Source organism: Maylandia zebra, linkage group LG3, assembly GCF_041146795.1.
Source record: "Maylandia zebra isolate NMK-2024a linkage group LG3, Mzebra_GT3a, whole genome shotgun sequence".
Taxonomy (NCBI): domain Eukaryota; kingdom Metazoa; phylum Chordata; class Actinopteri; order Cichliformes; family Cichlidae; genus Maylandia; species Maylandia zebra.
Window position 1 is genome coordinate 30,769,623 of NC_135169.1, and position 21,933 is coordinate 30,791,555.

At 37.2% G+C, this 21,933-nt stretch overlaps 2 protein-coding genes across 2 annotated transcripts in view; both read right to left on the reverse strand.

Annotated features, from left to right (window-relative positions):
- Positions 1-7,457: 7,457 nt before the first annotated feature.
- LOC112432370 (uncharacterized) lies at positions 7,458-13,239 on the reverse strand. Its single transcript, XM_024800914.2, has 10 exons — positions 13,130-13,239; positions 12,843-12,878; positions 12,206-12,508; positions 11,798-12,067; positions 9,745-9,987; positions 9,444-9,552; positions 9,155-9,246; positions 8,917-8,979; positions 8,716-8,785; positions 7,458-8,532 (listed from the first exon to the last, which is right to left on the reverse strand). The coding sequence occupies exons 1-10, from the start codon at positions 13,164-13,166 to the stop codon at positions 8,526-8,528; spliced, it is 1,230 nt and encodes a 409-aa protein (XP_024656682.1). The 5' UTR covers positions 13,167-13,239; the 3' UTR covers positions 7,458-8,525.
- Positions 13,240-14,291: 1,052 nt separating this feature from the next.
- The window catches only part of LOC106675852 (Fc receptor-like protein 5), a 40,360-nt gene continuing 32,718 nt past the window's right edge, over positions 14,292-21,933 (reverse strand). Inside the window, exons 19-22 of the mRNA XM_076881692.1 lie at positions 19,078-19,143; positions 17,931-17,993; positions 15,937-15,999; positions 14,292-15,517 (exon numbers count right to left, since the gene is read on the reverse strand). Of these exons, the coding sequence (XP_076737807.1) occupies positions 15,510-15,517; positions 15,937-15,999; positions 17,931-17,993; positions 19,078-19,143 (200 nt within the window). The 3' untranslated portion in view covers positions 14,292-15,509. The remainder of the gene's footprint in view (positions 15,518-15,936; positions 16,000-17,930; positions 17,994-19,077; positions 19,144-21,933) is intronic.

The following is a 21,933-nucleotide window of genomic DNA, read 5'->3' on the forward strand; positions in this document are numbered from 1 at the left end:
GATGACAGGTTCACTGAGCAGTTCAGAGTCACTTTGCCTGCTACTGGAACGTCTCTGCTGTTAGTAGTCAGTTGGGCCTTTGGTTTAACTGCTGTTGTATGTAGAACAAAGGCAGGAAAAAAAAGACATATTATTCAACATCACAATTTACAGGTCAGGATCACACTGCCCTGGTCTGTGCTACCTGAGGCATGCAAGGCTATTATCTGCCTTTAAATTAGACCTTGACCTTTTCTTCAGTGCATGATACTCTAGCAGTATTACTTCCATTTCCTGTGACCACACAGTTAAAGGTTCCGAGCAGCTTTAACAATGATGGCTTTACGTCAACTCAGGCTTTCATCATTTCTGTCTTTTTTATTATCTAGTAAGTAGCCACATAATTCAATAATTATAGCATATGTATTAATACAGAAGAAGAAGACGCACATGATGTTTCATCCAGTAGAAACAAAAACACATTAACAGCAATTTATGACGTTATGGTTTCTTTATGATTTTCTTTATGATATTTAATTAAGTATTTTTATGTCTTTAAATTCTCTGCAAAGTGCAACACTTTGTTCTTTTTAGGCTTTTAGATCTTATGTTACGGTTGGATTGAGTTGGGCCCAGCTTTGGACCCTTTTTCAAAAATACAAGTCGTGGTTTTCCTTCTGGATAAACCTTCCAGTATTCATTATTGACAAAACTTCACTTATTTAAATTTCAATACTCCCATCCATCCATCTTCTTCCATTTATCCAGGGCCGGAAGAAGATGGATGGATGGGAGTATTGAAATTTAAATGAGTGAAGCTTTGTCAATAATGAATACTGGAAGGTTTTCAGAAGAAAATCATGACTTTCAATACTTCCAAATATAAAATATTTTAGCTTATATAGTTAGGTGGTTCAACTCACTAAATCCAATTGCCTTAAAATACTACAATAATAATAATAATAATAATATTGTATATACACACACAAACTTACTTGATGCTGACAATGTGAAGGCTTCACTCCACTCTGTTGAAGAATATGAGTCATCTCTGCGTCGACTCTTACACATGTAGTCTCCACTGCTGGACTCAGAAACTCTGAATGTCACATCATTATTGTGTGTCCACTGTGTGGGTGTCCTGGGTCCTCTCCATTCATACCACCACTCAGTGGTTTCACCTCCTTCCTGCACCTCACATGTCAGAGTGATCGTCTCACCTCTGAATATCTGAGGCCAGTTGGGTTGTTGTTTTACAACAACTTTATTGGAAACTGTTTACACATATTAACAGTTGAGATACAAACAGAAACATGAAATCAACACAGAAAACTTCACATTGTATGTTTGATAATCATGAGTGAATGTATATTTCAAACTAAATGACTGAACTCGCAGGTTATCTCAATGGTGACATCATCACTTCTATAAGTGTAGTAAACTGGGTTTCCTCTTGTTCCTCTGCAGCGGTAGATTCCTCCTTGAGATACTCTGATATCTCTGTTTTGTTGATCTCTGATTTTACCTTCAGAGGTTGTTTGGGTTCGTCTGAACCACTCATATTTCCATCCATCAGAGCTCTGCACAGAGCAGGTCAGTGTCACACTGCCCCCTACTGGTATGATTGTTGTTCCTGCTGTCAGTGTGGCCCAGGGTCTATATGCTGTTATCAAAAAGAAGGGAAGGAAATATGCATTTTGATCCATTAAAAAAATAAAAAAAAATATCTAGATTTAAACTATGTTTTAATGTTCTGCATTTCAAGTTCCAGATCTCTTAATAAGATCAGTATAACTGTTTGTCTATTTTCTGGCCCGAAGAAGTCCCACTATAATCTAATGCTGAATGATACACTGATTCGTGAAGATTCCATTATTTGTACCCACAATGGTACATCTAGTGATGATGGATTAAACAGTGAGGGAGTATTTAGCATTATGTTATCATTGCATGGGCAAAATAACCGGTAAATACGGTGGTCCTGTTTGAAGCTTCACATTTCATGCATCAGGAAAAAAGTTTCAGTAGCAACATTAATTAAATCTACATTATTATTCAGATGAGAATTTGAACAGAACAATTCATGCTATTGTTCACAGAGGACTTACCTAATGCAGTTATAGAGACAGTATTACTGTTCTTTGTTTTATGTGAGCTCTTTTTGCGACCAGAGCACTGATATTCACCACTGTCACCCTTAGAGCTAATTTCTAATGTATAGTCTTTGTGTGTGTTGTAGGGGATAAATTCTCGCCCATCCTTGTTGATTTTGTATTCCCAGTCAGCGTCTTCACCTTCATTCATGTCACATATGAAGGTAACAAACTCTTGAATAACAAAACTGGACCAGTTGGGTTCAATAGTTAGCACAGCAGCTAGAATCCAACACAATCACACCATTAGAAATCTGAAACACTTTTATGCATGAAACAATCTGTGTTTGTGTTCATAAAATGTTTTTTTAGTTAAAATGTCAGTTCTAAATAAATAAATACAGAATTACAGAAAGATAAAATGCTAAAGAGTGATGCAGTATGTGGAGATAAAAAAATCATAAATAAAATAAAACAACTGTTCAGTCACCTTGAGTGTGTCCAGTGCAGAGGAGCGTACAGAGCACTACAATAAAGACAGAAACTTCAGACATTGGTTCAAATAATCTAGTATGGCACACTTGGGGTTTTACTAGTGTCTACTATGATTGATTACATTTTATATTATGATTTTAAATGCATCAAATTATCACTGATGGAGAAACAAACCTTTCTTAGATAAACTAAACCAGCTCCACTCTGATCTGAGTCAGTGCACTAAAATCTAATCCAGTCTACAAACAACCATGTTGGTAACAAACATGAGAGTCCTCTGATCACATGACCTGCAATGGTACAAATGACTGATGCTCTGTTCTTCTTACTAAAACATGTTTATGGATCAGTATGAATCAAACAATAGGAGTCAGTGATGTACTCACAGAATAGGCCCAGCTCACAGAGCAAAGTGGCTCCCATCCTCACATCCAGCAGTGACACGTCTGAAAACTTCTACAACTTTCTGTAAAGAGAGAGAGTGAAGCAGCAGCACAGCAGATACCAAAGAGCTGTGAAGGAAAAAAGAGTTTTTAACACTTCTTCTTTCTGCTTCCTTCCCTTTTTCAACAGAACTAACACACCTTAACAAGATCTGGCCACAGCGTACTGTGACATGTTTATACTGTCCTGGTGCTGCACAAACTTATCAAGCAGTTTTTATCAAATGACCTGTCATACAAATATAGTGAAACTAAACAATACAAATACACCGATGATAATTTGCATTACGAAAGTTTTTTTTTTTTTGACCAGCACTAAACCTTGTTAAGTAATTAAACAGCTACAGATAAAATGACTTACATTAAACTGTGATGCTTTTTCCCCCTGCTTATTTTAATGCACTACGCAAATACATTTAGTTAAACAATGACTGACAAGGGTGGGGTGGGTTCTAACGTATGTTATAAAAGTGTTCCAACACCCCCTTCCCCAAAGTATGAATAGTTTATTAATTTTGCATATACTTATACTTTTACAGCATACCTAGAAAGTGGAAAAGAAAGAATGATTGAGGTGTGCCTGCTGATATTTAAAACAAAAAAGCATCTGATGAGGTCTCAAAGAAGGGCGAGTCAGTTAAATCAGTGACTAAAGAACATGTGATCTGCCACATAACACTGAGCTAATTCTACAAATCATTGCAAAGGCTGACAGAGTCACAGAAAAAAATGCAAAAAGAATGTCTTAGGAAAAACTGAAGGCAATCAGACGAAAAAGAAAGAGAAACCTGTTAAAGAAATGAAAACTAACGCTAAAGACTCTGACCTCAGATGATAAAAACCTTTGTCTGTATGGAGCCATTTGGCAGCCCAAAGCCGGAGGAAGTTTGGGTAAAATTTGTGCAGTCATTGGGCACACCAAGGCTGCACTATACATGCACACTGCTATTGTATTTTTGATACAGATAATATATAAGCTTTAAATGAGACTGTAGCAAGTATGACCCATGCTCAGCTACCGGTCTCCACTTCCAGCCCTGGCAGCTACCGTAAAAATAGGGGATGCATGATCATAATGATAGGATCCAGTGACCTCCAGTGACACTACAGCCTGAACCCACTGGTCCACCCATCCCCTGCAGCCACACTGCAGACCACACCCCATCACAGAAACTTATCTTTTTCGCATGGGACTAATAATAAAAAAAATATTTATTAAGTATTTGCGGTGTTGTGAAAGTTTTTTCTGTTAAACTAATTTGCACACCCACACAAAAGAGTGAATTTGGATTATGGTCAGTCGTAGGGAAATAAACACAAAAACCTTTATTCCACTAAACCACTTCTTGTGTACTTTCTCTGGTGTGGATTCAGTTTTTGCTTCTTTTTTCTAATTGTTACAATTCTCTGTAGCATGTGTTACAACACACGCCAGTAATGGGGCAGGTTGTAGCAGAGGAACGCCATGTATTTAACGTTAACACACAAGGTCTGCGGTATTCTTGCAGGGTTTTGAATAGATGCAATTTACAGGAAACAAAATTGGATGCTTTTCGTGTAAAAGTTTGAGAACTTTATTGCAAAACTCTTTGGGGAAAAAAAGTAGTAAATACCAACAAATATCTAAACAGTAAAAAAAACCCAACTCTGTTCTACCTGCATGCTGTTACTCTACTGGAACTTATAAAAGATATTCGTGATCCCTGTAAATTAATTTAAGCATGCTGGGAGATGAGGAACAGGCAGACGTAAGTGTCATGATTCGTTGTGTGGCAGGCAGGAGAAGGACCCAAGATGCAGACTCACAGACACGGGGATAAACTTAAAGAACACAGCTTTAATGCTGGCACGGCAGAATACAGGAAATACAAAACTAACTGGGAAAAAGTAAACTAACACTCGCAGGAAGACACAGGAAGATCCACACAACATGAGGGAGAACGCGACGCCGAACAGAGGGAGACGCAGACAGAAATACACAGAGGGTTAACGAGGAAAGTGGGAACACAGGTGACACTGATAATCATAACGAGACAGGGCGGGGTGAACTGAACATGACATGTACAGGCGTGAGAGTCACAAAGTAAACAGGAAGTGCACAGAGGTTCAGACAGGAGGAGAGAGAGCACGGGGAGAACTTAGACATAACGGGCAGGGGAAACATGGAATAAAACATAAGGAGAGACGAGGGCTCACAGATACACAGAGGGGCACACAGGGGGTAAAAGCCATGAAGGGAAAACACTTAGGGAACAACACAACAGGGCAACTCAGGAAACATGGCCTAAATAAGGAACGAAATACAAAAATACAAGGAACTAAGAATACTGGGCCCACATGGCCCAGGACCATGACAGTAAGTTTGTGAAAAGTTTTTATTTTTTTCCTGTAGACTCATGTGTCTTCAAATTATTAACAAATATCAAGCTAACACCAAGTTATAATGTTATAAGTTAGTAATGTGATTATTACGGCTGCTGAGAGTCTCATCGATGGACTCTTTTTCTTTGTTAGTTATAGTTAAGGGTTTTAACATATCGAACTTTAAGGCCAGACAAAACCTTTGAAATGCACTATTATCTCTCTGAAAACTTCACTGAGAACATTTTGTTGTCTTTGCTACTTGTCTGCATGTTAGGTTTGGTACAAGGTTTACCAGCAATAATAATTACTCTCACAACCATCATTGGTGATTGTAGGCATAACTACTGTACACTCATTGCTGAGGGCTACAAACCGTTGATGACACACTAAAGAAAAATATTAAACTGCTTGATTAATAAATGCACCTTTATACTTTTATTTCCTTTTAGAGTATACAAAGTAATCTCAAAGTACTTTGTAACAAAGTAACAGGGTGTACACAGTACTTTTCACATTAAGACATCCGGGCCCTCACTACCAGACTACAGAACAGTTTCTTCCCCCAAGCCATCAGACTCCTGAACACTCAGTGATTGGACTGACACACACATGCACACTTAAATACGCGTCAATACCAAGCACTTATCTGCAGTTTCTCACACACACACACACACCTACAGACACCAAGTTACTTTTGCACAATACTCAGCATTTTGCTTTCTTCCATTGCACTGTCTTGTGTCTGTATCATCCTGCTCTGTCTAGTGTTGCACTGTCTTGTCTTGTTTATTTTTGTTTACACTGCACTTTACATAGTTCTGTGTTTGTCCGTTATATTTGAGCAGCAGGGTCTCGGAGGAATGCAGTCTCATTTCACTCTGTACTGTACAAGTGTACATGGCTGAGACAATAAAAGTCACTTGACTTGACTTGAAGACAGCTGGGAGAGACTGCAACAAACGAAATCAAGTTTTATAAGCACTTTAAAAAATCATTAATAGATGAATAACGTATCAAATTATACTGATAAAGAGAGGTGCCATACATACCCGGGCTAAATTTTCACGTGTTATTGATCCTGGCACTTTCACAACAGTGAAATGTGTGTCTAAAAAAGTGAAATTTTTCATGTTAACTGATAAAGCTGAACTTCACTAATGTGAGGTATCCCATTACATCAATGCAGACTCTTTTAACGTGTTTTTCCATTATGAAGAAATTGTGGTTTGGTCATAAATTCACCCACAAAAATGCACAAAAATGAAATCTCCATTTAATACACACTAAAAACAACAGAATTAAATGGTAAATGGCCTGTATTTGTATAGCACTATATTTAGTCCCTAAGGACCCCAAAGCACTTTACACTACATTTAGTCATCCACCCATTCACACACCCATTCACACACGCATTCACACACACATTCACACACACATTCACACACTGGTGATGGCAAGCTACATTGTAGCCATAGCTGCCCTGGGGTGCACTGACAGAGGCGAGGCTGCCGGACACTGGCGCCATCCTTATCATATGTTGCTGCAACAGGTAGTGCTCTTGCTAACTCACATGACACAGTCAGTGTGATGATATCACTCCACTCTGAGAAGAAATAGTCCCTGCTGCCCCGGCAGCTGTATCCTCCACTGTCAGACTCAGTAGCTCTGATGATTCTGTATTCATTGGATGTTGGAGGTGTGTTTAACTTGGCTGCTCTCTATTCAGGCAAGTTAACAACATACATAACTGCAACAAAATGTAAAAACTGAAGGCAAATTTCATATTTAATTTACTACTTAATCAGTAAATTAAATTTCAAATTCACCAAATCACATAATTTGGCTTTGTGGTGAGCAATATTTCCCTAGTGTAGAATGATCCTCCCTTGAGTAGTGCTGATGAATGCAGTCTTAACCTTGAGTCCCCCTCTCACTCCCCAATGTGATTAAAAAATTATGCAAAGATCACATTTTAGCAGTAGTAGTAACGTTAAATGAAAATTTTCTGGAGCACACTATTACACATGCATTTTGTTAATGATGACCACATTTTTTTTTATTCGTCAAATCAAGTAAGGTTTATTTGTATAGCACATCACCACATGTGATATTTATATATATTCTTTATGTGGTGCTAAAAAGGCACAGAAATTAACAGTGACACATTTATTGACAGTTTGGCAGGTTTGAACAGTATATGATGACAAAAGAGGAAATAAATTTCATACAGTCATGCCAGGCGTATTTCTTCTTTCTTTATGTTTATTATCATTAAATTTTCTGCACACTGTTCTTTACACAGATAATGTACTGAAAGTGTAGTTATTTTAAATTGCAGAAAACATTTAAAATCATGGTAATGACTTCTTTAATAACCACCACAATAGCTATCAAGCCAAAAATGACACATGAAATGAAATGTAAAGTCTCCTGTAGCAGTCAAATCACCATTCACCATTCCTGAGTTACTATTTATCGCATCATGTGCTGAAAGGGAACATGTACAGTATATACACACAGATACTCACGTGTGCATGTGTACATATATACATATACACATACGTGCACAAATAACACAAAGAACCAAGATAAACTAAGACAGAACAGACCCATAGCCGGTTTCAAAGGGACCCAAAAGCCTGTGAAAATAGCTAGGTCTTCAAGATTGATTAAACAATTTCCAAACAGGAGGGGGACTTTACAAAAGAGGGGAGACTCAGAGAAAGACCTCTCACCTTTAGATTTTAAGTGGAAGTGTGGACAAGACTGAAGGACAAGCAGAATTCAAGTGGAAAAGTGCAAAAGTATAAAAAAAAAATGAAAGAAGCAGCTTTAACACCAATCCAGACAACTGTAAGGGCTACAGATGCAAAATATGTTCAATTACAGAGAAAATCTTCCTGGACCCTCTCCCAGCTGTCACAGGGAAAAAGGTGGGATACACCCTGAACATTTTGGCTAACACAGTCAGATGACTTTGGACATTCACAAACACAGTTAACCTAACATGCATGTCTTTGGACTGTAGGAGGAAGCAGAGTACTCTGAGAGAACCCACACAGGCACAAATAAAATGCAAGCTGCACACAGAAAGGTCCAACTAGGTCGATTCAAACTCAGGAAATTCTTGCTGTAAAGCTGAAGCTTCTTTCTATGAACTTGGATGAAAATATATATACAGATGATGTATATTGTACATAGATGAAACACACACACACACACACACACACACACACACACACACACACACACACACACACACACACGCACGCACACACACCTACAGACACACACACACACACAGACAGACAGACAACAGACTTAATATGTGCCTATATTACCAAGAGCTGTTTTCCTGTAGTCTGACTTCAGAATAGATAGCGCCATCCGCTGCTGCCTGTGATGGTCTACCTGTAAATGGAGAAACCAGTTAAGGTCCAGATTATGTGTGTTAGATGTTACATAAATTACAAAAACAATCAATCAAGTTTAACTAACATGAACAGAAAACTGAAATTGAATTGAATGCTAATTTAAAATACCTGCATTGTTCTGGGTTTCACCTTTGTTTTTGTGCATTACCAGGGCATACAGCAGATTATCATCTAAAAGATGACAGAAAACAGACAGTTTAATGATATTTCAGAAACTGAAATGCTGCAAAAGTGGAATCTAATTTGAAAAATATGTCCGTACATTTAAAAAAGGGACATTTTAAAGGTTTTTTGTCAGCATCTTTTAAAAACTTTTGAAGATTTGGGTTAGTTAATCAAAACTGACCATGGACTTCAGAGTAGAGCGCTTCAAGCTGACATGCATTCTGGCTAACCTCAGAAACTGCAGAATCAACATGGGTTTGTTTGCACTGTGTTCTGTAAAATGTAGTAAAATAATTGAAAGAAAATAATGTTAAGAATATTGAATAAAAAAGTGAATAGAAATAATTGATAACTAAAAAACATGTATGCTCTTTAAGATGATTACTCAATAACTTTTATAAGGAAAATATATTATTTTGCATTTGAAACTGAAGGCAGAATCAGATTTTAATCAATTGAAAAGGCCTCACCCTTTGACTTTCAGATAAATCACGAGTAGGATAGCAATCAGTAAAATCCCACAAACAAATCCAATAATCATCTGCGCAGTAAATGAAGACTTTAAAGGCCTGGATACCGCTACAATAAAAAACAAATACATTTTATTTTTAAGTTTTATGTTCAGTTGTTTTCACAAAGTATGAATACTCACTACTATTAGTACATTAATGTGATTTAAAATGATCCATATTTACATAAAAACACCAAAAGTGTTGTTGCAGGGAGTATTTGCAAAAAGAAGGGCTGAAGAAGAGTTTTAAACAAACTTACCCTTTACTGACATCCAGCTCTGTGGTGACTGTTTTTCTGAATATTGACACTTGTAAAAGCCTTCATCTGATTTTGACACTGCAGGGATATTCAGCCTCCCTCTGGTGTCATTGCTGATGAGGTTATCATTTCGAAAGAAAAGCACAGAGGATTTTAAAGTTTTGTTCCTCAGTTTGCAGTGGAGCGTAACAGCTTCTCCCTCAGTAACTGGGTGGACCGGGCTCACAAGTATTATATTGCTTTCTGTAAAACAGTCAGACAATGTCACATCAGAATACGTACTAGAGGACGGCCCTGGTTACAAAAGACTTGTAGAAAATTCAGAGCATTGTCTGACAGATGTTAAAAGACCTCAGTTGCCTCACAAAATAGAGAGAGCTCTGGTCCATCCTGTAGAGTGGAGTTGTGCTTTTAACCCAGTCCAGTTTATTGTCAGTGTGTACTCCGAGGTATTTATTGTTCTCCACACTGTCTACACTGTCGACCCCCTGCATAAAACAGGGTTTACTGGTTTCCTGGTCCTCCTAAAGTCCACAGTCACTTCCTTGGTTTTTGTCACATTGAGCTGCAGATTATTCTGCTCCCACCACGAGACAAAGAGTGAACCACAGCCTGATACTCTGTCTCATCATCCCCACCGATGAATTCACCCTTCACAGAGTTATCAGAAATCATCTGAAGATGGCAGGTCTCAGTGCAGTGGCTGAAGTCTGTGGTGTAAAGGTACCAGGACACAAGAGAAGCATCCATCTGCATTACTGTCAGCTTATCACCCAGGAGGGCTGGCCTGATGGTATTGAATGCACTGTAAAAGTCAAAAAGTGTGACCCTCACAGTGCTTGCTGGCTGGTCCAGATCGGCATAAACACAATTGAGAAGTTAGATGATGACATCTGCTGATGTCCGAAGTGGAGCTACTAAGATAAGTGAAGAGGTTCCTAATGTGGCCTGTCTATAGATCGGAGCTGGTCGATGATGGAGGCACAGCCCTTGATGAGGCAGGGACTCGCCCCATCTGTCCAGTAGACTTCCCCAAGTGGAGTCTTACTATTTGTCTCTGAACCTGGTTGTGAGTGAAAGTGAAAGGTGGGGGAGAGGTGTCTGTTCTTTCATACTAGATTATGGTGCAGTGAGGAGACGGGAGAAAGTTGCATGGCTGTGGGTTGCAGGCTGACTACAGCTAAGTGAGTAGAAGGGTGAGCATTAACTGCAGTGTCGAATCTGTTGACGATTTGACACTGCTGAATGTAACTGACAAGACAGAGGAAGTAAATTGAACATCACGTCACATGAAAAGAGGGACTGTCAGAGCAGAACAGGAAGTGGCTAACAGAGACCATAACAATGTACTAATATTGCAAAGAAATAAAAAAACAACAACACTTAAACACAAGAAACCAAATACTACAGAAAACTTAAAATACTGTGTTGGAGACACAGGACCATGACAGGAACAGGAGACTACTAAAATAAAACAGGAAGTGACTAAACAAAGAAGCACCTAAGACAGGAATCTAAAGAGCTTGGAAAGGTTTTGGGTTAACCTCGGCCGATTGACAGGGACAGAGATTTAATAACAGATTTAATACAGGGAGGCAAGGAGAATTGAAACCAATGAAATTTGCAAAAGTCTAAAGACAAAATTGAGCAGATATCCATAAAGAACCAAACCAGAAATAAATAAAATTCAAAACTCAAAAACTCAGAACAATTAAACATAAAAGGTAAATACAAAAATTCAAAACTCAGGCAGAAAGATTGGGGCCTGTGGTAATGTAAGGTAACAGAAAGGTCTGATGACTTACTGGAGGCATGTTTTCACATTAATGACAAATTGAATAAAAAATAATAAGATAAAGGTGAGGAATGAGTATGTTGCATTTTTATATTTACAGAAACATAACTCTAACACTTTCAAAAGTATAATCTTATTGACTGAAAGGATGCTTACTGTGACACAATGTGGGCAGAACCTGCAGAGTCATACAGGAAAACAAACAAACAAACAAACAAAAAAGAAAAAAAAAGAAAAAAAGGATGTAAAAATACTTACTTTGCACTGTGTTGTTGACAGCATTGCTGAAGCCACCCAGTTTAGACTCACACCAGTACACGGCTGGTTTGGTTGTAGCATTTTTGATCGTGCAGGTGGATCCACTCATTGTTCCCCAGGCAGAACAGTTTGCAAGGTAGCCTGCTTCACTCAGCCTCATCACTCTCCACTCAGAAGGTTTCCCCTCACAGCGCAGTGAGACAGACTCTTCAGAGAAGTGCTGCACTCTGTCAGGAGTCACTTTGACAGTTGCAGTTGCTGAACTAGAATCTTAGAAACATGTAATGTGGGATCAAAACAGCCACTGAGATATTATGAAATTAGGAATCTAAGTGTTTCTTGAAGTAACTGTATTAACAGAAGCTGTATTGTTATGCATCATGGCAATGATATTACATTCACACTTACCTGCAGACCAAACAAATACAGGTTTGCTGTCCGAAGTGAAATGCTCTGGCTGTTGTCTTCCAGCTCTACATGCATATCCTGCCGTCTGTTTCTGTCCATGAACAATGTAGGAATTTTGTGCAGTTCCATTTTTACCACCTGGTAGCAGCTCAAAGTAGTAGCCCTTGCTTGAATTTTTGAAAAAAGCCTGATACCAGTAGAACCTCCATTCTGCAGAGTGATTTCTAACACTGCAGTGTAGAGTCACTGATGCCCCAGGACTCAGCCATGATGAAGACACACTGAGATTAGGTTTGGGTTTATCTTTCAGAAGGAACACATGCATGTCCACGTAAGTAAAGCAAACAATACTCAGCAGTTCTTCAAGATATTTTTGTCATTTTCTTACACAATCTTTAGTAACTATGTTAGTTTTGTGTTCCTTGTCCGTAATACATTGTCAAAGAAACTGCTCAAGTAGCAAAGATGAGTAATCACAGCACGCATAAGTAGTGTTTGTGTTAAAGAAATAAGATTTTGCAGAATTACTGCCTAAACTGGCAGTAATTCTGCAAATAAAATATGGTTGATGGTATTTATGTGATATATATCTATCTGAAGTGATGCAACAGAAACAAAAGAAAAAGCATTCAATCACCTTCAGTTTGTCCGCAAGACAGAAGTGTGTTCAGCACTGAAATAGAAGTTAATACTTATAAAACTTAAAATTAACCTTGCATTTAAAACTTCCTGGTGGTTTACTGATGACAGTATTGTGTGTAATTAACAATGTCACTACTAAGTTAAGTTAGACCTGTGCCAGCTACCCTGCATTAACTAAAAGGTGATCAAAGTGAAGTGGATAAAAATACCATACTGTCTGCGCTCTTAAAGAAACTAATATAAAAATAGACATTGCATAATGTAAATATTCTGTATACTTACAAACCAACCCAGATGCACAGAAGAAAGCATGTCCCATCCTGACATTCAACACTGAAAATGGTGAAAATGTCTCTGTACTTGTGAGAAATGTTTCCACTTTGATGCTCTGATGCATATGAACAAGATAAAAAGAGAAGTGTGGGTGAAAGGAAGCTATATCTCTTATCAGCGTGAGCACACTTGCTTTCTGCGGAGTCCTTTTCTCAGGCCACACCATCTCTCCTCCCTTTCCTGTTTTAAATAAAGCTCTCACAACTGCAGTTATATTGAAATTCCCACTTCGTTATGAGGAACCACAAATACTTCAGTTTTGAACATGTCCCCTGTCAACACAATAATGATAAATAGTAACTCATGAATAGTGACTTGACAGCTGCATGAGGGTTTACATTTTATTTCATGTGTCATTTTTGGCTTGGTAATTATTGTGGCTGTTATTAGAATAAGTCATGAGAATAACTTTAAAGGGTTAAACTAATGTTTTCTGCAATTAAACTAATGACATTTTCAGGACATTGTCTGTGTAGAGAAAACATGTTAGAGCAAAATGAATAATATACCGTATTTATGAAATACATTTCTACATAATATATGTAGGAATATGTATGAAACAGTAGTTTTGATTGCTATTTTTAGTCCCTATTTAGGATTACAAAAGATGCAATTTGTACTAAGCTGTTACTGTGATACTGCAGGGTTTAGCAGACAGGTTGCAGTCAAACACTGACTGATAGGTCTTGGAACCATTTCTACCAAAGGTTAACATAGATTCAATAAATTATAAATGACATAATATCACCCTCTAGTGCCTATCTGCTGTAAACACAGTCCATCATTGTACTGTGCTTTGTGTTATAAGATTGACGTAGGAAATATGGGACAAAGAGCTAGAGCTGTATAGTCGAGTAGAGTGAGTGATTTATTTATGTTTTAGGTTTATATTTCGGAGATTTCTTCCTATTAAAAAGGAGTTTTTCTGGAGGGGGTGGTCTGACTTTTTTTTGTTCCTGTATTATTATTTTTGTGATTTTGATGCTTTAAAAGTAAAACTGAATTGAATTGCGTGTAAAGTTAAATATTTCATTGTTTACATTTTTTACAATTTTGATGATTACAGCTTACAGCCTAAAAAAATACATCTAACAATTACAGACATATAAACTCAAGTCAAGTGGCTTTATTGTCATGTCAACCATATACAGTGGTTCAGTACACAGTGAAACGAGACAGCATTCCTCCAAGACCTTGGTGCTACATAAAACAGTAAATCAATACAGGACTACATAAAGTGCACACTACATTGGATCAATACCAAAATGTTGTTGCCCATCGTTAATGCAAGATGCATAGCAAAGCATGTAGAAAGCAACAAAAAATGACTCAAGAAATCATGCTACATCCTGGCTTGTCCAAGTCAGAAGGCTTTAAACAAAAATCCAGACAGAGAGCAATGGAGAGGTGTGACTGCAGAAAGGAGGGCACTTTCATAACCAAGCTCACTCAGAACAGGGGTACCTCAAGCCCAGGTGTTCCAACATTATATGCAGAGATGAAAGGATAAAGCTGTTCAGTTGGTCTCAAAATTGCGAAAAAAAAAAAAAAAAAAAAAAGTTGCTTGGTTGATTTTTGACCAACCCAGATTGCCAAAATTTTGAGATTTTGAGTCTTTGTTTGAAAATAGTATTTTCCCATTTTCAGTGAAGATCGGAAGAAAAATGGTGCATGAGCAAATTATTAGGTCCAATATAGAGGAAAATTTTTATAGCGGAGAATTTACTCTGATTGGATTTTCTAAACACTCATTTTTCAAAAATAATAGAACCCCAGTACTAAATGTCTATTAACTTTAAGCTGTCTCTGTGATTTGATATTCATATTGTATACATGTTCATCTAGTTGAAAGTTACAAAAGATAAATCCTTTACATTTTTACAATTATATTGTAGAGCTATATCATGATAGAACAAAAACACTGCTCAGGCCAAAATAAAAAAAAGATAAAAACCCAAACTATAACTACATACAATTTCCATGAAGAAATGCATTTATTCACACATTTAAATCCATACAGTATTACATCAGTCCTCTTTTAGGTAATGTTCAAAAACTTTCAATACATGCATTTATAGTATTTCTTTATACCCATAGATCTTATGTTACACTGCAAAAGCTAACTTTAAATCATGTTTTATTATTAAATGAATACAGATAATATGAACACTAAATGAAAACACCTTGTCTGTACCATATATTATATATATTGTATACTGTATATTATAATGATGATGACTATCACTAAAAAAACTGTACAAAATACTGAACAAGCTACAGACATTTCTGTATAAGAAGCTTGAGGTTGGTTTTACTGCTACAATTCGGTTCAATGACCTGTTAAACAGCCACAAAAAGGACATAGGGATTATCATTTAGTAACAATATTATGAGCTAAAGAGTACAAATAAATCACTAAATATAACAGTCATGTTAGCTTAATTACAGAGGGCACTTCCTAATTTAACTTCAGAATAAACTGCTTCATCAGCTGATGCATGACTCGAGTTTACTGTGACTGGAGAGAATATTATTTAAAAGGCTTAGCTGTAAACTCATAATAAAAAGTAAGTCTTTAACTCACAGGTCAATTAAGTTAGTTCTCAATTGTATCTGAGACAAATACAGAGTATGACATATTAGTGATACAAACTAAAATGTATTCAAGTAAAAAAATAAGTAAAGAAGATTTTCATGTTATTTATTCCAGTCAAATTTTAAGATCATCACTGGAGAGGATGGCAGGCTTTACTTACGCTGGTTGTTCTTGGATGCTCTTTTATTGTGACGGTTGACCTGGGCATACGTTGGACTGTCTTCTAAAAAATAAATGAGATCTCAGGATGCATTTATGCCGCAGAAAACAATGATATACAGCTGCTGAACTTGTGGACAGCCTTAGAAGTTGACATAAATCGTATGAATTTCATAATATTCTTTACTATTATTATTATTACACAAAGCTGTGTGTTTGTTTGTTTGTTTGTTTAAACCCCCCTGTGTGGCACCATTCCAGGAAGCATATTCATCAAACTCTGACTTTAAAAACAAACAATAAGTTGATTAACTCTGAAATTGGCAACTCTGTGTCTTCTGTTCCAGAACAGCTGATCAGAGTTAGTTCAGTCAAATCTGAATATGTTCACCCGATACATGAGCAGAGAAAAAAGCAATCATCAGTGGATCCCCAATACTGCAATTCAACATGCCAATGGGTAAAAAAAATAGCAGACCATTCATTTTAATACAGAGGACCAAGAAATAAGATATGACAAGAGATTGATATTCACAATATGAATGTCAATCTTTAAAAACAGAAAAGAAGACAACAGTATATATATTTTTTTCTTAAGCCTATCCTGTCTGGCAGCGTTTGCAATCAATGTCATGTCCTCAACAGTTGACCTGTCCTAAGTGGCTCAGTGCAGGGAGTGAGCACTGCTGTAAATAAGTCATTTTGGATTAATCTTGCACTACGGATCGGGAGGAGAGCACTGCACAAGAGTCGGGAATTTTGCCACGGAAGAAATTGCACTGTTTGTTCTAACACTGTAAATAAATTCACTGCTGCAACCAGGAAAGTCCTGCATTTGGGTCCAGTTCCTAACTAAATGTGATAAACTGTTGTTCCAAACACATTTTGGTTTTTCAAGATCAGCTCTATAAATTTGCTATGGGCGCTTCCTTTTCAGGGTTTATCTGTTTATTTTGTCACTTTTATCCATGTTATTTCAATTATTACATTGTATATGGTACACAATATGACAATGTCTAAGACAGGACAGCCGGGCAGGGGAGGGGGACCTAATAAAAGGAAAGAGTACAAATAGAATTGCACAATGTATCACCGACTGCCACACCAGTAAGAAAAATGAACATACAGCACCTGGAACACAAAAATTCAAAAAATGCACCTATACTTGGTACTAACTAAATGAATGTGGAAGCAGTCATGGTAAGTACACAAAATAGCAAACTAATTCAAGTCTAGGATTTCAGTTCTTGTTAAAACATAAACTTCTGCAAATTAATTTACTTGTCAATGCATCTTTATGAATGAGGAAATGAATGCGTCAGTCAGCTGGTTCAAGTCTAGAAGGAGGGGAGGAGTCAGAGAAACTCAGAGTTTATAGAAGAAAACCTGCCAGTGAGCAGGTTAGGTTTACAGAGACTGTCACCCCAGAAACCGACTAAGAGTTGAAGTTAACACTCTTTCTGGAACAGAAAACCCCAGTTTCACTCATTACAACTCAGAGCTGTTAGCTAACCCTGCTTCCTAGAACAGGACAGTACAGACACTAGATAATGCAGAAGATGGACTATAAGACAATCTATGGGTGCACCAACTCTTTGTGTAAGGTACAGATAGAAGAGAAACTACCAAACAAATCTCTTTGAGACTCAGAAGGAACTGATGCATACAGTTGGCCAAAAATTGAAAGGAAAAAAAACCCTAAACAAAAAAACAACACACATCCACAACAGAAAAAGGATCAGGCAATTGACAAAGCCAAGCAAACATCAATATCACAGCTTTTGTTAGTGATTTAAACTGTGAGTACATACAAACAAAAAAGTAAAATAGATTCACAATTTTAGAATTCACAATCATTAATTATGACAGTAAATTATTAATATAAACTGAAATGCATACACAAATAAGAAAAAAGACTTCATTTTTAATCAGAAATTATTATTTTTATAATAATTATCAAGTTCAACACTGGAGATTATAGCAGGCTTTACTTACCCTGGTTTTCCTTAGCTTTTGCTTTATTGTGACGGTTGATCTCGGCATATGTTGGAATGTCTTCTATAATAAGAAAGGAGATTTGAGAATATATTTCTATCAGTGCCTCACTGGCTTACTAAGAATTTTGATTCCCTTGTAGCACACCCTCTGGCCCCCTTTCTTAGAAAGGGGAACCACCAACAGTGAGGGTCCCAGTTCAGAGGCAATGCCCCTGATGTCCATGCAATGTTGCAAAGGAATGTCAACGAAGACAGCCCTACAACATTGATGTTCCTCAAGGAACTCAAGGTGAATCTCATCCATCTCAGGGAACCTGCCACCAAGGACCTGTTTAACTACTGACTCCGCCTCCAGTGATGGGTGAGTAATCCCCCTCGCCCCAGACTCAGCACATGATGATTTAATCTTTTTTTTTCTTCTTTTTTCTTTTGGGCCTTTAAATAAAGAGTTTTGTTTTGTTTGGGATTTTCCCCAGTTTACACAAATGTGTACATATGGGGTCAAAAGTATACATACACTCTTACAAATAATTTGGTAAGAGGTCCTTCAGCAAGTTGCACCTTGATCAAGTGCTTTGGGTCACAATAAGCAAGCTTCTGGATTAATTTTTGAGATCAGGCTTTTGGGAAAGCCATTCCAGAAGTTTACTTTTAGCCTGCTTTATCGATTAAAAAAATATCTTTGATCTGTGGTTGTTATCATTGTCCTGTTGAAACACTCAGTTGTGCCCTAGTTTAAACCCTCTAGCTACTGAGTAAGGGTGACGTTTAAGAATTTAGAGGTAGTCCTCCTTTCATTATTCTAACCACTTCCAGACCTTGGCAAGGTGGTGAGAAATTTGAATAACTTGTACTTACATACAGTTGTTTAGGACTGTCCCATTGGAAAGTTCATTCCAGAAGCTCAAAGTTCTGACATTAGCCCAATTGAAAATATGTTGACTACACTTAACTGTGTCAAAAGAAATTAATAAAAGCTGAGAACTACCATGATACTCATGCCCTTGATGAGTGTATGTAAACTTTTGACCACAGCTATATGTGTATGTGTTTAAATACATGTATGTATGTTTATATGTATGTGATTAAATGTGAATGCACTTCTATAACTTATAGATTTTTATATAGACTTATATATTTATTACCGAGACTGCTTTCTAATCTGACTTCGGAGTAAAGTTCCTCATTAGATGCTGCAGGACTTGATTTTTCTGTGAATGGAGAGAAGATCATTTAAAGCACTGATCTGCAGTGTTATGATTACCAATTATAATGTACTTGAAAAGAAGACAATTGATATCTCTACTAAGGAAAAGAAAGAAGGAGTATGATAGCATCAACTGATTTACAAATCTTGACGTAAACTGTGACTACAGACACAAAAATGCATAAAAAGATTTATATTTTCAAGAAAAGATAAGCATATTGAAAAATATTCAGTGGGACTGATGACAGATGTTGCCAGTTATTTCCTTTCTTTACTTTTTTGGGTGGTGTGTGACCTCAACATAAATCAGACTCATATTAAAAAAAAAAAGTCAGATTTTTTTCATCCAAAATGTGATACAGAGCTGTTGAATTAATAGACAGATTCAGAGGTGGACTAAAACTATTTTTAAGACACTGAAAAGAAAATCAGCTTTTTGTCACTGACACCGCAGCTAATGCATGCTTATTGATTTTATATATAAGATAAAACAATGTAACAAAAGATTTCTTTGTAAAAATAATTCTCAGCAATAAATATTATACCATTGTGAATCCTGTTTATTTCTCCTTTAATGGTGTCACATTTGTAAGGAAAATGTATTTGTGAGTTGAGCAGCAGCAGAGCTGGGGTGGCTGTAGCTCAGGTGGTGGAGCGGGTCACCTACTCACCGGAAGGTTGGTGGTTTGATCCCAGGCTCCTTAAGTCTACATGCCAAATATCCTTGGGCAAGATATTAACCCCATTTTGCCCTCTGATGCATCCATCGGAGTGTGAATGCGAGTGAATGTTTGATAGAAACACTAAAAACCTTAGATAACGCGCTTGTATGATTGGGTTAGAATGCAGCTTAGAATGCACGAGTTGTATAAAGTGCTTTGAGTGCTCAGTGAGAGTAGAAAAGTGCTATATAAGAACCAGTCAATTTACCATTTAGTTGAGTATGTGGCCTGCGTCCATGAAAAAAATCCATGCCAAATGTTCTCTGCCAGTGTAATGGTAAATGGACTGACTCTTATATAGCGCTTTTCTACTCTCCAGGAGTAAGCACTCTTTATAACATGCCACATCACCCAATCACACCCATTCTCACAAGCACTTTCTCTAAACTCAGTGCTTCCTACATTCATTCACACATTCATACTCCGATGAATGCATCGGAGCGCAAAGGATAGGTACTAGTTGCACATTCTAATCTTGATATCTCTCTTCAGTGAAATGACCGCCAATGATGAAAAGACTTGTTTTTCCATTGAGGGAGAGGTTGCTCCCAAACCGTCATACTAGCTCTACCCTGTCAGTCCAGCATATAGCATAGTGCTCTTAGTGTCTTCTCCACACTTTGACTCTATAATCCATAAGTAGAATCTTGACTCATTGCTGAACACAACTTTCCTCCATATGTTCAGGTTCTAGTGCACAAGTTGCTGACACCAGTATAAGTGGGCCTGATTGTGAAGAACAATTATGGCAGGGCCTCCTGGCAGCTCCACGAGACTGGAGATTTGGTCTGTGAAATTTATTTTGGGTACAATGAGCTATCAGCTATATCATTCTGCAAACCTTAACTGCAAATATGTAGAAGATGTTTCCTGAGTGCTGACAGGGTGAGGAAACGGTCTTCTTGTGGTGTGATCTTTTTGGGAAGACATCCTCCATTACAAGGATCTTCCTCTTCAATTTGGAGATGGTACCAGGGCCAAATCTGAATAACACTGGAACATTTTGTGGAACTCCAGCTTGAAGTTGACCTATTGCATGGGCAATATCAGTCAAATGTGACATGCTTGGTGCAGATACCAACTGACAGCTGTAGCAGTCTATCCTCACAGGCGCTACTAATCAGGCCCCACTCAGTCACCGGACTGCCAGCCCCTGTTGTAGTTTTTCATGGGCACAACCAGCATACTCAGCTTTATTGCTCAAATGCAATTTCCTTACAAATGTGGTACCATCTAAGGGACCATTTAGCAGAATTAATTGCCAAGAAGCCTTTTACAACAAAAAATAATCAACCACATAAAAACGTCCTCTTTTTTTCTCATATATATATATATATATATATATATATATATATATATATATATATATATATATATATATATATATCTCGATATTATATACGATACAAATATCGTTGCACCCCTAAAAAAAAAAAAAATATATATATATATATATATATATATATATATATATATATATATATATATATATATATATATATATATATATTTTAGGGGTGCAACGATATTCGTATCATATATATATATATATATATATATATATATATATATATATATATATATATATATATATATATATTAGGGGTGCAACGGTACTCGTATCAATATTGAACCATTCGATACAGTGCTTTCGGTTCGGTACGCATATGTATCGAACAATACAAAATTTGTAATTTATTTCGTCAACTTTCCTTCTGACGATGCTGTCTGTGTTGAGCGTTCAGTGGATCTGCGCTCGACAGTGCAGCCTAGGCAGAGCAGTCGAATGCAGATTCACTGAGCGCAGGGCAAGCTAGCGAGACAGAAGTTAAGCTCTCCTTGCAACATGGCAAATTGAACCTCCCCCACCCTCATTCAGATGTGGGTTTGGAACTATTTTGGTTTTCATGTGAAGCATGACCCTGAAGGTAAGCACGTCATGGACTAAAGTAAAACAGCATGTCGGATGTGCCACGCAAATATCGAACCGTGACACCAAAGTATCAAACCGAACCGAATTTTGTGTATCGTTGCACCCCTAATATATATATATATATATATATATATATATA

What these genes read in the sequence shown, in the direction of transcription:
- LOC112432370 (XM_024800914.2), bottom strand. Translation starts at nt 13,166, where the DNA reads ATGGGACATGCTTTCTTCTGTGCATCTGGGTTGGTTT. An exon ending in TGTATTTGTTTGGTCTGCAG is followed by an intron (nt 12,068 to 12,205) that starts GTAAGTGTGAAT and finishes CATGTTTCTAAG; the next exon opens with ATTCTAGTTCAGCAACTGCA. An exon ending in ATTTATCTGAAAGTCAAAGG is followed by an intron (nt 9,247 to 9,443) that starts GTGAGGCCTTTT and finishes TACATTTTACAG; the next exon opens with AACACAGTGCAAACAAACCC.